The 14818-nt window shown below is 46.0% G+C and overlaps 2 protein-coding genes and 1 pseudogene across 3 annotated transcripts in view; 1 reads left to right on the forward strand and 2 right to left on the reverse strand.

The window, feature by feature from the left end:
• The first annotated feature begins 2125 nt into the window (after positions 1-2125).
• On the forward strand, positions 2126-4708 carry LOC119303551 (BTB/POZ and MATH domain-containing protein 3-like). 2 transcript variants are annotated; one of them, XM_037580680.1, is made up of 3 exons: positions 2126-2382; positions 2457-3715; positions 4223-4708. In XM_037580680.1, the coding sequence occupies exon 2, from the start codon at positions 2486-2488 to the stop codon at positions 3692-3694; it is 1209 nt and encodes a 402-aa protein (XP_037436577.1). In that variant the 5' UTR covers positions 2126-2382; positions 2457-2485; the 3' UTR covers positions 3695-3715; positions 4223-4708. The 2 variants fall into 2 exon arrangements, with proteins under 2 accessions (XP_037436577.1, XP_037436578.1); XM_037580681.1 differs by having other exon boundaries at positions 2479-3715.
• Positions 4709-5514: 806 nt separating this feature from the next.
• On the reverse strand, positions 5515-10108 carry LOC119303549 (annotated as a pseudogene).
• An 870-nt stretch (positions 10109-10978) lies between these two features.
• LOC119303554 (tryptophan synthase alpha chain-like) overlaps positions 10979-14818 on the reverse strand; it is a 4161-nt gene continuing 321 nt past the window's right edge. Inside the window, exons 2-8 of the mRNA XM_037580685.1 lie at positions 14336-14486; positions 14066-14240; positions 13863-13939; positions 12011-12088; positions 11596-11673; positions 11430-11489; positions 10979-11342 (exon numbers count right to left, since the gene is read on the reverse strand). Coding sequence (XP_037436582.1) covers positions 11208-11342; positions 11430-11489; positions 11596-11673; positions 12011-12088; positions 13863-13939; positions 14066-14240; positions 14336-14486 — 754 coding nt within the window. The 3' untranslated portion in view covers positions 10979-11207. The remainder of the gene's footprint in view (positions 11343-11429; positions 11490-11595; positions 11674-12010; positions 12089-13862; positions 13940-14065; positions 14241-14335; positions 14487-14818) is intronic.

The following is a 14818-nucleotide window of genomic DNA, read 5'->3' on the forward strand; positions in this document are numbered from 1 at the left end:
TTCAGCCAGCCTCGCAAACAACGACGATCATTGCAGCATATTGATGTCATTGTGAGACTCAGACATGCCAAAGAAAGCATGCCAAATCCAAAGATGATGTGATGCAAGTGCTTCAAGAATGATGGTGGGCTTCTTAACATGATCATAATATTGCCCATGTAAAGCCTTCGGACAGTTCTTCCATTTCCAATGCATGCAGTCAAGAGACCCAAGCAAACCTGGCCACCCTCTTGCTTCTGAGATTGCCAGGAGCCTCTCGGTGTCTGCCACAGTTGGTTCTCTTAAGTACTGAGGTCCGAAGACCTCGACCATGGTAGTTGCAAAGCTAACCATGGCATCTCCGCATGTGCTCTCATACATCCGTAGGTGCTCGTCCCACGAATCAATGACTGTGCCATAGGCAGGCATCCCTAGTGCGGCCATGCACTTCTGATAACCAGAGAAGCCAATCATTCCCACAGTGTCCTTCTTCAGGATGAAGTAGTAATCTAGGGCCGGACGCCATGGTACAAACGATCGAAGACGGTCTTGCGCATCCAAAAACGTCGACGAAAATGGTCGGCGAAGAGTGCATCAGGGGCAAAGTAGTCGGCCATCAATGTCAAATGCTCGCGTGCCCTGTTGCAGTTGAGCACTCGGTGACCCTTGATCGAGCCCTTGAAATTGAGAACATGCTCCTCCGGACGCTTCGCGTCTTCAAGGACCGCCTGCATCATTGTCGTCTCATCGAAGTATGTCGTCCGATGAGCCGTGGGAGGAATCAACATACTGCTCGTATATGTACTCCAAATAGGAATCCATTGCTACAAACAAGAAGGGGCAGTTGTTTTCAGCTCCGGCGATTCATCGAACAGTTGCCGGGCATGGTAGAGGATGGTACCTGGCGGGGCGGTCGGAGGACAAGGGGTTGAACGAAGATGGAGGAGAAGCTACGGGGAGCCCTGCTGGATCACCGGAGGTGATGGTGACACATATTTTTGGCAGGGGTGTGGCGTGGTGGCCGGGGTGGTGGAGCGACGACGACGACAAGAGAGAAAGAAGGAAGGAGAGAGAATGGGGAGGATGGAGTCGCAGGGTCCTGGAAGGGTTTTTGGTCGGCCTGGGGTGTCGGATTCGTACGTTTCGCGTGTGCGGACTCCCACAAAGCTCCCCCACTTTTGTCTTCATTTTGCGAGAGAAATGGCGTCCGGACTGCCCCACGGACCAATACAGACCGTGTTGGATGGATTCCGTAGTCCGGACAGCATGATCCGAACAATTGCGAAAGCTTTACATGTCCGTCTTTGAGATGCCTTAACTAAGGGATGAAAGCAATAAATGTTGTTCGAATCTGGGGACAAGTGTCTTCTTGACCTCCATCCTCTATATTGGAGTTGTTAATATTGTAGTAGTAAGTAGCATCTACGAAGATTCAATTGGGCTCCGGTGAGCACGTGCTCCTGCATGTGAAAAATTAAATTTTGAAATATTAGAAAAATGTCCCAACAAATATTTTATGTATTTATAGTCACATCCAAATGCTAACTGCAAAGTTTTGGGCAAAAATGTTAAACATTTTGATCTGTAAAAAGGCAAATTTGAACTCTCAATGTTACCCTAATTTTTTTTTCACCGACGAAACAATACTGCTCCGTTTCACGTGAAAATTGTCAAGCATTCTTGCTACACTACCACAAACATCCACAATTTTTTATTTTTTTAATAAATATTTGACCACTTTTCCAGGAGTAAATGTTCCCGGAGCCAAAACGCCGCTCCCTTAGCATCTGCTGCTAACCAGGTGCACAGAGACCACATCGCGCCCGAGTGGCTCTTAACGTGTCGAAAAAAGGAACGCGAAGAACAACCCTGAGTTTATGTAAATACAGATGCAGAAAGTTTCAATCTCAATTAAGAAAAACATTCTTTTGGTGATAAAAGAAAATCAGTCAAGTGCTGTTTGGCATTCCATAAATGAAAATTCTAGGGGGATATAGCACATTTTTTTGACTGGATTATATTCTCTCTTTTTTCTTGAAAATTCAGCTCGATTTACACTTAATAAAATAATATCCCCTGAGCGATGGGCCTCCTTTGCATTTCGTGGACTGAGGGCCTTCAAGCCCAATGACTTGCGAATTGTTTGTTGTTAACCCTAGCTGTAGGCAGGCCCAGGTCGCACGCAGACGAGCCGCCGCCGGCGCAAACTCTGTCTCCGGGGAGTGGAGCGGCGGCGCAGCGGGTGGAGCGTCATCTTCTTGCGGCGGCGACTTCGTTCGGTGCTTGCGGCCGCCAGACCTGACCAGGTTTGCCCCTCAGCTACCGCAAACTCTCATTCCGGGGAGAAGCGGCGTCGGCGTCGCCGTCGGCGGCACAGCAACTGTTGAGCGGCGGCAATCCCAGGTTAGCCCCTCAGCCCATTGATCCCAACTCCGAACTCTGAAATTTAGGAGCGTGAATGCTGACTGAGTAGATAGATTTTCGGTGACCTCGTTGCAGGTTCGTCATGTCGTCGTTCGCCGGCGTAACTGTCCTCGACGGACACAACCAGTGCCATTGCGAAATGTCGGGCATCTACGCCAGCGCCGGTGTGGACGCCGGGTACCACCTGCTCATTGTCAAGGGCTACTCGCGTACCAAAGAGTTCTTCCCCACCGGCGAGAACATCACCTCCGGTCATTTTGTAGTAGGAGGCCACGATTGGTTACTCGAGTACTACCCCAACGGCTTGGACCCGAGCTGCGCCGACTACATTTCTGTGTATCTAACCCTTCTCTATGACTCCGATGTCGACGAGGAGGACGTGGAGGTCAAGTTCAGTTTCAGTCTCATCAACCAGGTTGAGAAGCAGATGCCAATGTACATTCGTGGAACTAAAACTTACAGCTTCTCCAGCAGCGTTCCAATGTGGGGCATCAGCAAGTTTGTGAGAAGAGATGCCCTTGAGCAGTCCCCGGATCTGATATCTGATTGTTTTACCATCCGGTGCGACATCATGGTTTGCAAGGACCCCAAAACTAAGGATGATGCCGGTGGCACCCTGCCTGACATTCACCAGCATTTCAGCAATCTCCTTGATGATAAGTTGGGTGCTGATGTGGCATTTGAGGTCGGCGGTGAGACGTTCGCCGCACACCGCTGCGTGCTCGCAGCCCGATCCACAGTGTTCAGGGCACAACTCTTTGGCCCCATGAAGGAGGGCACTGCCACGTCCAGCATCATACAGATCAAGGACATGGAAGCAAAAGTGTTCAGGGCTTTGCTTAGCTTCGTCTACACAGACTCATTCCCTGAGATGTACAAGGACATCATGGAGGAAAATCACATGATAGATTTTGAGGAGCAAGAACAAGCAGATGAAGCTGTAGATGATGAAATGCCAGAAGCTGTGGAACCAGGACAAGAAGAGCATGAAATTTGGCTGCAAGACTTGTTGGTAGCGGCAGACCGATATGATCTCCAGCGGCTCAAGTTCATATGTGAAAAGCGGTTATCTGAGTGCATAGGTGTGAACTCGGTGGCAGCCACCCTTGCTCTAGCTGAGAAGCACCACTGCCACGGATTGAAGGAGGCGTGCTTGGAGTTTATCCAAGTCCAGTCTCCCTCACGTTTGAAGAGAGTAATGGCAACAAGTGGCTGGGAGCATATAATCACAACGTATCCCTCTGTTCTGAACGAGTTCATTGCCAAGCTTATTGCTTCAAGACGGAAGTAACGCTCACTCGGCATATATATGGTACGCATATCCCTTAGACCTCAAGTGACAGTAGCTGCATACATGGGATTTTCTAGAGCGATGCTAGTCTGTGTGCGTGTCTTGCTTTCGTCTCTTCACTGTAAGAAATTTTCCTGTATGCTGAATCTGAAGAATCCAACGTATGGACAAACTGTCCCTTTCATGGAATGGATAATTTATAAATTCAGGTGTAAGCATCAGCATTGATCTGCATCACAGCAACGTGCAAGTTCCCCGCTAGTCTTTTCGTCCTCGTATATTTCTGTGCATTAATTGTGTCATACCTGCATTTGTTGTTTTTCTAGTAGCCTGAAAGTGTCCTTTGAAGTTGTGATTTCTAGACATCCCTGGTCTGGGTTAGCCATGACTCCGTGTTATGTGTGATTTACACGATATGCCGATGCTTGTTCTATTAGTCATTAATAATCCTGACATCCACTGTTGCATTAACATCTTTACATGAGCATCATTTTCATGGCCGATTTCGGAATCTGCTTCTTTTTTCAGGGGAAGCAAAGCAATGGAGAGATGCATGCACTAATGCCCGCTGGAGATGCTGCGACGAGATATGATCACTCCTGGTCGTGGGCAGGGGTGTAAGGGTAGTGCCAAACACCAGCTGGTTGGGAAGAATTGCTTGGGGGTGCTTGGCCTGAATGACGCCGAGGGCGCCCTGTGCCTCAAGGCCAAACACCAGTTGGTTCTGAAGGCCAAATACCAGCTAGTTCTGAAGGCCACATACCAACTGGAAAATGCTTCTAGTACTCTTATCTGTGTCTTGTTCTGGAAAAGAATTATAGATGTTGGTGAAAGTTTTTTTCACCACGTGTGTTAATTTCACTTGAAATGCTATATGTATGTATGTATGTATGTATGTATGTACTGACCCACTCAGGTGTTAAAACCATTCTTTTCTTCCTCTTCCGTTTATCTCATCTCAACATGGAAGAGATGAAGATGGACGATGCGTATTTGCACATGCAATTGACTTTTGCTGTGGTTATCTACTTTGCTTGTTATTTAACTACATGTCACCCAAAAGCTGCTCATTGTTCAGTGCAAGGAGAGGTAGTTCAGCCTTCAATTTCTGCAACTCAACTGCATGATAAGCATTCAGACCCGACATGCGGCTCAGGCACAGTAAAACATTGTAAACTTATTTATTGCATCATGAAATGATCTTTCCTGAAAAAACAGATGAGCACAAGTTTGACCACATGTCCCCTAAAATGTCACATATTTCAAAAAAAAATGTTACAAAATAAATATGAGAAGACTAGCGCATATTTCAAAAATAAGTTTACGAAATAAATATGAGACTAGGAACAAATAAGCTATCGGCATATGGTACAATGGAGAGGGGATCACACTGTAAACCCAGACTCATAGATCACACTCTTAAGCAAGAAGAACAATCTGAGGGCAATGCCATTTTATAGCGCCATAGAGAAGGAGGTGAAATGATGGGATTCAGATGGCAAAATTCAAGCCAGCCATATAAATGCACCACGGCCTTATCCTGTACCTCTTCTCAGGATAAGCCCTTCCGAATTCTAGCATTCCATGTTTCAGAAAGCAAAAGAGCACGACGTCTCACAAACTTTTTATTCCTAAAGAGATGAAAAACGAACTCCTCCGAAAGGTCGGTCAGATACTCTGTCCATTTATTCGACAGAACTGAAGCATTCATATTTCAGAACCTGGAAAACGCTCTACCACCTCCCAGAAAAGAATGAACTAGAAACAAAATATCAGGATTTATCACCTCCACTCAATCAGCCTTGTGGGACCAAGCTTCCTACCATTTCCGAATTGCCTTGAATCATTATTTTTTGTGTTTCTAACACATGAACATATGCCGGTTGGTTCAAGTGCTAGAATCAAATATTCAAATACGCTAGATGAACTACCAATTCCAGGCCCTTTGGTTACAAGTCATCCAGCTCCCTAACAAAAAAAAAAAAAAAAAACTGTGCACGCTGCACGGGAAGGTAGTTTTGCTGCCTTGTTCGATTGTAACACTGTTCAGTGCACGCTGCACAGGAAGGCAGTTATTTGCAAGTGAGTGCCAGTTCTACTTTAGAATTCTTCTCAGAACATGGTTTTCGTTTTTCAGCCACCAAAGACCAAACTTCAGTCCACCCTGTCTACATTTACGGAAAATAAAAATATACAAACCTGACCTAAAAATTGTTCCGCAGAAAAAAAAGCAGCTGATGAAAATCTGAACACATCCAACATACAGAAAGATTGTCTTTCCCCTTGTAGAGTTGCGGCTGGTAAACTGCAAAGGCAATATCCATCCAAGAGTTTGCAATCCTGGAACAGAGCAAAAGCTTTACACAGGTACCAGAACACTAGAAGTGATATCTGGTTCGACTAAACCCAAATGCATCATGCTGGTTTAGGAAAACATACCTTGTAGTCAGAGAGTATAATAACATCTTCAGGAAGAATTGGCCGGAAATATAGTCAACAAATCAATCAGCCCTACCTGAGCAGATGGCAAAATATAAGTAAAAGCACATATCATTGTACTAACTGAACTTTGTTGGAAACTAGCAATGAGAAAAGTGATTTGACTTTGTCAATTATTGGTACACGCTCCACCAAAGTACAAGTAGAAGTGTGCAAATAAAAGAGGACACAGAAATTGTAATAAGATGAAGATCGAATATAAGTGAATGCGAACAGTATATACCTCTAATTTCTTCTCAGGGATATGAACAATCTTGTTCCATTCAGCACCTTCCTTCCTCTGAAGCTGGGTATCAAGCTCTGGATGGCATTTTGATAACAAAATAGTCTGCACAGAAGCTGGCAGGCCATCTTCGGGGAGAAACCTCATCATTGGGCACCCACATATGACTAATTTCTCAAGAGATCCCACTATATTCAAATCAACCGGCAAGGAGCAGAAACTGTAACAATCTGCAACGACTAACTTCCGGAGAGCACTAAGATTTCTAAATCCATCCAATGAAGCTAGCTCATTGCAATCTTTAATGGTTATACTTTCCAGAGCAACGAGGTGGGGGGATTCAGAAGCAAATGACAATGATGTCATCAAATGGCAGCTATTGAGCACCAACGTCGAGAGGCAAGTTAGGCCTTGCAAATACCTTGGTAATAAGCTGCAATGAACATTGCTTTGAGCTATTTCAATATGGCAAAGAGATGGAGAAAGTAAATATGTGTCAACTGCTTCTGTACTGACTGATGACAATAACGTTGAACAGTTGCTGATCCTGAACACCTGAAGGGAGCTAAGTCTGTGAAATCCACCAGCTGGCATTGGATCTGTACAGTTCTGCAGGTTCAACTCAGCAACATGGTTTAGTTGCTCAGTGGTTAGGTCACTCAAGAAGCTGCAGGAGCTAACTAGAAAGATCAACCTTGATGCGGTTGCAATTAGTGACTCGATTAAACAAGAAGCTGGCGGGGAATCAGGTGATATTTCGACTTCAACTCTTGGTGTTGCACTAAAGGTTGGTATTTCTCGAATCTTTGGACACCGTGATACGAGTAGTCTTTCAAGGCATGGAAACAAAGAACCATCTTCGATTCCAGACCAGCCATCCCAGTTCAGCATGCCATCAAATATCATGTCTTCCAAAATTGGAAAGCCCTTTACGTCACCATTCCCATAGAATTCTTGACCTATCTCTCTGACAGCATGCATGCCTCTTAGCTCAAGATACTTGAGCAGAGGAAGCTGACCAAAAGGGGGCAACTGTACCCAACCCATGCAGTCCTCAAGAGCTAAAGAACTCAATGCAGTCAGCCAATTTGTCTCAAACCAACTGGGTGACCTCATTCCTCCATATCCAATGATCTTCAGCCGTTCAAGACCACGGTGAGGTCGAAGGGCACTGAGCACATCATTGTCAATATCAGAAGTTAAAGCCCTTGCATGGATGCTCCACTCAAGTTCCAAATATTTGATTTGCTATTTGCGATCTAGGCAGGCATTAGCTGCCTCTTGCTGATGTTCAACATTCTCAAGAGATCTAATTTTTAGCTGTCCACTAATATTTTTCATCTCCTTCAACTCACCTAGTCTGTAGCCACTCTCCTTCCTGACATGGAACTCCCCGTGGCCACGGAGAAGAGTTTGTCCCCCGAAACCAGATATCGTGGCGCCGCCAACATTGAGAAGGAAAGCTTTTCTTAATTTGAGCAAGTTCCTCTTCATGTTTGCAGGAAGGTTAGCGCATTCACTTTCCCGGCAGGAGTGCCCTCTTGTGACCAAGACCTCCAGGTGATAAAGCCAAATCAATGATGTTTGCCACGGCCTCTGAGGAACCCGAAAAGCGAAATAACGCAGATGTTTAAGAACTTCCACTGATGTCGGCAGCCTATCCAGGCAACAACCACTCAAGTCCAGCACACGGATGCTCTTGGACTTCTTGAATACATCATCTGGAAGGGACAATTTTAAGCAAGACCATGTTTTCTTCCAAACAATCAAGGTGCGCAAATTTCTCAACTATGTTTTCTTCATGCTGCCTAACAAATTTGCTGATATTGATAGATGACGAATGTTTGGTGGGATCTCCTTTTGTTTATCATTTTCAACCCTGACATACTCGTCCTTCGAGACATTCCGAGCCAAGTCATTGATCAAATCATGCATGACATACTCTGTTGGGAGGTCCAACAATGACCGCTCAAAGAATGATCTTTGCACAAGTTCATTGAAGTAGCCCTTTGCCACATCCTCAATATTTGTATCAGTGTCATATGAATCCTCCCTCTGCACAAAACCCTGTGCAATCCACATTTCAGTGAGCCTTTGAGGTTCAAAACGCCAGTCCTTCGGGAAAAGGCTGCAGAAGCTAAAGCATAGCTTCAATTGGACAGGTAAGTGCTGGTAACTCAACCTTAGAACCTTCATAACATCATCAGATATATCACTATCCAGAACTTTCTTCCAGTGTCTGACATCCAAGTCAGCATTCAATAGGCGACCGATTATCTTTGCTGCTAGAGGCAAACCATTCAATCTGCGACAAATTTGTATTCCTACTTCCTTGAGTTCTGGAAATTGTCCTGGGTATTTCTCACCAAAAGCATGGTTTCTGAATAGCAACCAGTAATCATCTCTGTCCAATCCTCCCAAACGTAAAGGGGGTGTCCTAGCATGCAGGATACTGCAAGCTTTGTCAGCTCGAGTTGTCACCAAAATCTTCGACCCTTCCAGTCCAGTATTCAAAGAAGACAACACTTTGCTCCATAGTAATTCATTCTCCCATTTTGTTCTGTCCTCGTCATACCAAACATCGTCTAGTATGAGGAGAAATTTCTTTCCAGCTATCTTTTGACGAAGAGCATTCTGCAATTCATGAAATTCAGCAACAGTGTGATAATTTGCATCAGTTAAAGACTCCAAAATATCCCTTGTTAATCTAATCTCACCATAAGTATCAGATACAGAAACCCACATCCTGAGACCGAAGTTCATGCGTACTTGTTCATCTCCGAACGCCAACCGTGCAAGGCTAGTCTTGCCAACCCCACCAACACCTATAATGGATATAACATCAATGCTTGAGCCACTGGGTACAGGTGCATTACTGGGTCCGGGTGCATTACTGTCGCTTATCTCAAACAACATATCTCTCAGCTTATGAAGCTCATCTCTTCGACCATATAAATGGTGATTTTCCTTCAAAGGGGAAGTTACACGCAGCCGTGTTACTGGCAATAACTTTGCAGTAGCATTGTCAAAATTAACTACCTTCAATAGGGTATCTGCTGTTGTCTTGACAATGCCTAATTTCTCCAAAATATCTGCTAGCTTCCTCCGGAATTCGTCGGCACCTATCAAACGTTTACCCAAGTAAATACAGGTTGAGGTGACACGACTCACCGCAGACTGGCTATCAACCTTGGACTTGAGGACCATGTACTGGAAGCCGTCCAGCACATCGACAGCGCCGTAAATGGCGTCTTTAAGTATGCTTAGCAGCCTCCTCTGGTTCCCATCCTTTATCTCCCTCTTCTCGATGACATCCACAATGGTCAGAATCTCTGTCAGGGTGATGTCAAGGCGTTCAAGGTCCTTCTCCTGATCTTTCTTCCAACTGAATTGCCCCTTTATGTAGGCCAAAGCGGTGTCCTGCATCTCCCGTATGATTGGCGACAAGAACCACCCCGTAACAGTTAGTTCGGCGCCCATTCTGAGAGGAGGTATTATTCCTGCAAATCGCAAGATATTCAATTTCAGAGAAGAAAAGAAGTTAACGGGAAAGAAATTATGTAGAAATGGAAAAAAATTGTGAAGAAAGAGAAGTTAAGAACCTGAGATAAGATAAATGGTGATGAGCAGATGGATGTGACCTTGACTTTCAGCCAGAATTGGGAGAAGAAAGATGATTGTGCTCAGTTGGTGTGGGGAGACGGGAGAAGAAAAGTCAACTTTCAATACTACTACAGCCCAAGAGTAAACTGGACCACACTATTCTTTTGGAAGTTTGGATGCATGTAGACATTCCTTGGTTGGAGAACCTACACCAACAGCTGGATATTTTCCAATGTCATGGTCCATAGAAAAAATAAATGTATCTGTTCGGTTCAGGAAAGGGAAAGGTCTGAAAAGTCAATGGTTCCTGTCCTTGCTACTCTCATCCATCCTCCAATTGTGCCACAAACCAGGGTAATCTTATATGAAATGCTGACAAGTGGGTACAGTTAGATATTATAATAATCAAGGACATCATACATATAAACCAGGGACTGGTTCTTCCATGTTGACCATGTCCAGACAACCAAGCCAGAAAGAATCTCACCTTTTATTTCTACGGCTGCATGACAAGTATACAGCCCCAATATGCATCTCGGATACAGTAAACATACCAGAATTATATTGTACCAAAGCATCTGTCTGGAAAAAAATCTAAGGGCGCATAAAATGTTTGACTGCGCGTTTACTAAAACACATATTCCAAAAGGAAGAGTACGAAATAAATACGAGCTTGAAACAAGAAGTTATCAGCACACCATACAGTGGGGACCAGACTGTAGCCTAGCCTGGTCGACCCTGCGTCCGTCCTGAAGAGGGCAAGAAGAAGAATCTGAGGGCAGTGCCATTTTCAGCGCATAGAAAATGAGAAGAATGATGGATTCAGATGGCAAAATTCAAGCGGGCCATATAAATGCACCATGGACTTATCATGTTGCTCCTCTCAGGACAAATCCTTCCAAATTCTAACATTCCATATTTCCCCATAAGAACACTGCATCTCACAATATTTTTCCTCGAAAGAGAAATGATAAACAATTAGTATTTCACGATCGAGCTTCGTACCATTTCCAGATTACCTTGTTAATTCATATTGTGATTATAACACACAAAGTTATAATTGTTTTGAGCACTGGAATCAAATATGCTAGACAAACTACAAATTCCAGGTCCATCGAGCAGACTACCAGATGATAAACGACATGCTTACGATCTACTAATTGGCTTGTTCATGATGGAACTGCCATCTCATGGAATAGCAGCCTTGATGCTCTTGGCGTACTCTTCTATTCTTCTCAGCCCTTCTTCAGGAGAAGCGGCTTCACCCAGCTGTCTAACAATCGCACTGCCAATAATCACACCATCCGCTCCCCAGCCCGCGATCTGCATTACAAACAGAAAAGCTATCGAAACTTGCAACAAAAGATAGACCAAACACTTGACAGGGAAGTTGTGAGAGCCTATATTCACCTGCTTCGCATGCTCTGGAGTTGATATGCCAAAGCCAACAGCCACAGGTTTGTCTGTAACCTGAAAACTCAAGGAAAAAAGCTGTTATATTAACTATAAGCATTCTTTAGAGCAGATTTCTATACACAAATGCTACCAATGAGAAGAGGGTTATAGTTTCGCAAACCTGCTTGATCTCCTGAAGAAGATGCTCAACACGTAAGTTTACATTTGAGCGTGCACCTGTAACTCCGACAGCACTCACCTGCATAACTTATGAGCTAGTTACCAAATCGAGTGTTTAAAAAATATCAGGGTTGATGTACAACATGAGGTGAACATAACAGATAAAGTGACCCTTCATGTTGCTTGCAGTTTGCAAACTTATAGTTGCCTTCCTTTAATACTTTTCTGCTCAAATTCCAGGGAAGTTATAAGCCCAAGATGACAAATTATATGGTGTGTCATTAATATGCAAACACATAGACTAGTTAATAAATATTCCACACAACTTGAACTATTACTAAGCAAGGGATAAAAGCAAGAAATGTTGTTTATCTAGTGACAAACTTTGAGCAAATAGTAGGTGTCTTGACGCTCACAAGATAAACGAATCCTTCTGAAGCTTTTGTGATTTCCTTCATCCTCTCTGTTGGTGTGGTTGGTGTTGTTAGTAGCACCTGCAGCCAAGTGAAAATATAAATCGTTAAACGAATAAACTCAAGAAAACCTTTTCAGTTATAAGTCCATGATATATACACAAAAAAATTCTACTGCGATACCATTCTAACTAGGTAGTGTAGGTAACAGGTCAGTCATGTTTAGCACTTCAATGCATGGATATTTCATGACCATACAGTTTAACATAGAGTATAAGATAAAAGTGTATCCAGGTGATATCAAGTAAACCTGAGCACCTACTGGCCCACCTAGTGCAGCCTGATCAACTTGTCCAGGCCTGAACTGGTCACTTGGCCTGGTTTACCCCAAATTACCGAAAAAGGGTTTCCCCCCGCTTTGTATTCCAAAGCAACCAACACCGATACATAGGAATGCTCGGGCGAGAAGCACAACAAGCCCAAAGAAAAGAACAAAGAACAAAGAAGAAGAAAGAAATGCCAACAACGGCAGCTCGACAAAGCGCGGATGACCCGCCGCCGCTGCGCCCTCCGAAATTGACCCACCACAGACCCAGGCTCCAACTCGCCACGTACCAAGCAGCACCTCCAACAAGGGATGCGACGTCGACGACATTGCTGCCCGGACGTGTCCTAGGGTTTCCCCCGGCACGCGAAAGGAAGTGGGGGATGGATACATCCGACACCCTCCAAGAAGGGATGGTGGCAACCGCAGGTGTCACCGCATCGGAGCCGGAAGAGAGCCGGCAAGGGATTTCTCCCGCACTCCAAACCCCACCGCCCAACCAGACCGGAGCCAACCAGCCACCTCGCCGCCCACCAGCATGCGCCACCGCGGTCTTGACGCCACCCACGCCGTCTCACCGAGATCACCACCACGAGGCCAAGAGGATGGAGAGAGACGCACGAGGCGACAGGAGCAGCAGCACCGGAGCCACGCGGGAGGGAACTACCTCCACCGCCGTCGTGCGGGGGGCCCGAGTCTCCGGCACCGTCGCGGTCGCCGTCCGGACGCAGCAGGGCATACCAGGCCACCCCTGGCCCGGCCAGGCCCGATTTGGGCCCGTAAAGCCCCGCCGGCCACGCTGCAGCAGGGCGGCACCAGCGCCGCCAGCATCCACCCGCCCATCGTTGCTCCCTGGCCTCCCAGAAGCCACACCGACGACCCTCCCCGCCGCCGGCCCGCCCAGACCCAGATGGGGCCCGATCGCACCGCCCCGCCGCCAACGGCAGCGCCGCCGCCCAGAAGATCCCCCGCCACCATGCCGGAGAGCACCGCCGCCGCGCCGGACCGCCGCCGCCTAGGAGCACCCCGCAGCACCGCACCGCCCCGCGTCAGAGCGACCCGCGAGGGGAAATGCCAGTGGCCGCCACCGCCAGCGACGGCGGCAATGAGAGAGGGGAGGGGGAGAGCTCGGGGAGGAGGCGCTGGAGGCGCGACCGGTCGCCCGCGGGGGCGACTGTCGCGAGAGCCGCAGCAGGCCAAATCCACATCAATCAGGGGTACCCATATTCTAACTAGAAGAGGATCTGAAACCAGATTGCGCTGAATTTCTAAATGTGGCCTAGTTAAAATCGCCTCACCAGGAGGGTCTTTTGACCTGGTCTTACTTCTCATTCCATGGACCAGCCTTGTTCAGGTTCTAGATAATTCGATGTAAGCATCGCCATAGCACTTGCTGAAAAATGCATAGGTCTAATCTCTAGTGAGAATCTATTTTAGGACCTAAAGATGATCAATGTAGGGAGCCAATGACACAAATACAAGAAAAAATTCACACGAACATTACATGACAAGATGATAGCAAGGACTCACCAGCTCTATGTTATGCATAGTGGCCTCGCTCCTCAACAATGTTGTCTCCTCCAAAGGAAGATCAGGTACGACAAGACCTGCAGCATAGCAAGCAAATCAATTTTCTCAGAAAGAAAAAGCAGATCAACAACAGCAACTACTAACAAGAGCATAAATGCAAAATAAATACATCACAATCAGCATATAGTAGTAAGAAAAGATACCATGTACACCAGCTTGCTTAATCTTAGCCATGAAGTTCCGCACTCCATTCTTTAGAATCGGGTTGTAGTATGTGAAGAGAACTATTGGACAAGAGAGCTCTCGTATAACCTCCGTGAGCATCGCCAAGACAGAACCGAGCTTAGTGCCCTTCTTAAGCGCACATGATGCTGCAGCCTGAAAATGAAATGGCTGTGAATCCAAAAACACTTGTAGCCCAATGACAAGTACTACTAAAGCTGATAAGCGTGAAGAAAAATCGGAACATGTACCTGAATGACTGGACCATCAGCTAATGGATCCGAGTAGGGCACGCCGAGCTCAATCACGTCTGAGCCGCAGGAGTCTAGGATCCTCAGCGCCTTCGACGTGGTCGCCAAATCAGGGTCACCGGCGCTGATGAATGGGATGAATGCCGTCTGAAAATTTCAATGTTAGCCGAACACCCTAAAATGACCCACAGAATATGTGCAATGCTGACATCCTGTTGTGTGCTACTGCTAGTACTGTTTTCCGCCAAAGGCGTGTCATGTGGAAAATTCATCGAGTACATGTAACGCAATCCCAAAAATTTGCATTGGCCTCTGGTAAGAAACATGGAGAAAGGCTACCATTGTGAAGGTACATCTATGAGAGGAATAGATTCAGGCTGTCGCAGGCTTGTACACCTGAATTAGTTCGCTACACCGACGCCGCGGCGCAGAACCCCACCCCCACCCATACACGCACACGGACGGCACAATCAGGAATGTAAC

This window comes from Triticum dicoccoides, chromosome 5A, assembly GCF_002162155.2.
Source record: "Triticum dicoccoides isolate Atlit2015 ecotype Zavitan chromosome 5A, WEW_v2.0, whole genome shotgun sequence".
Lineage (NCBI taxonomy): Eukaryota > Viridiplantae > Streptophyta > Magnoliopsida > Poales > Poaceae > Triticum > Triticum dicoccoides.

Excerpts from the sequence above, each read along its gene's own strand:
- LOC119303551 (XM_037580680.1), top strand. The coding sequence starts at position 2,486 with ATGTCGTCGTTCGCCGGCGTAACTGTCCTCGACGGACACAACCAGTGC.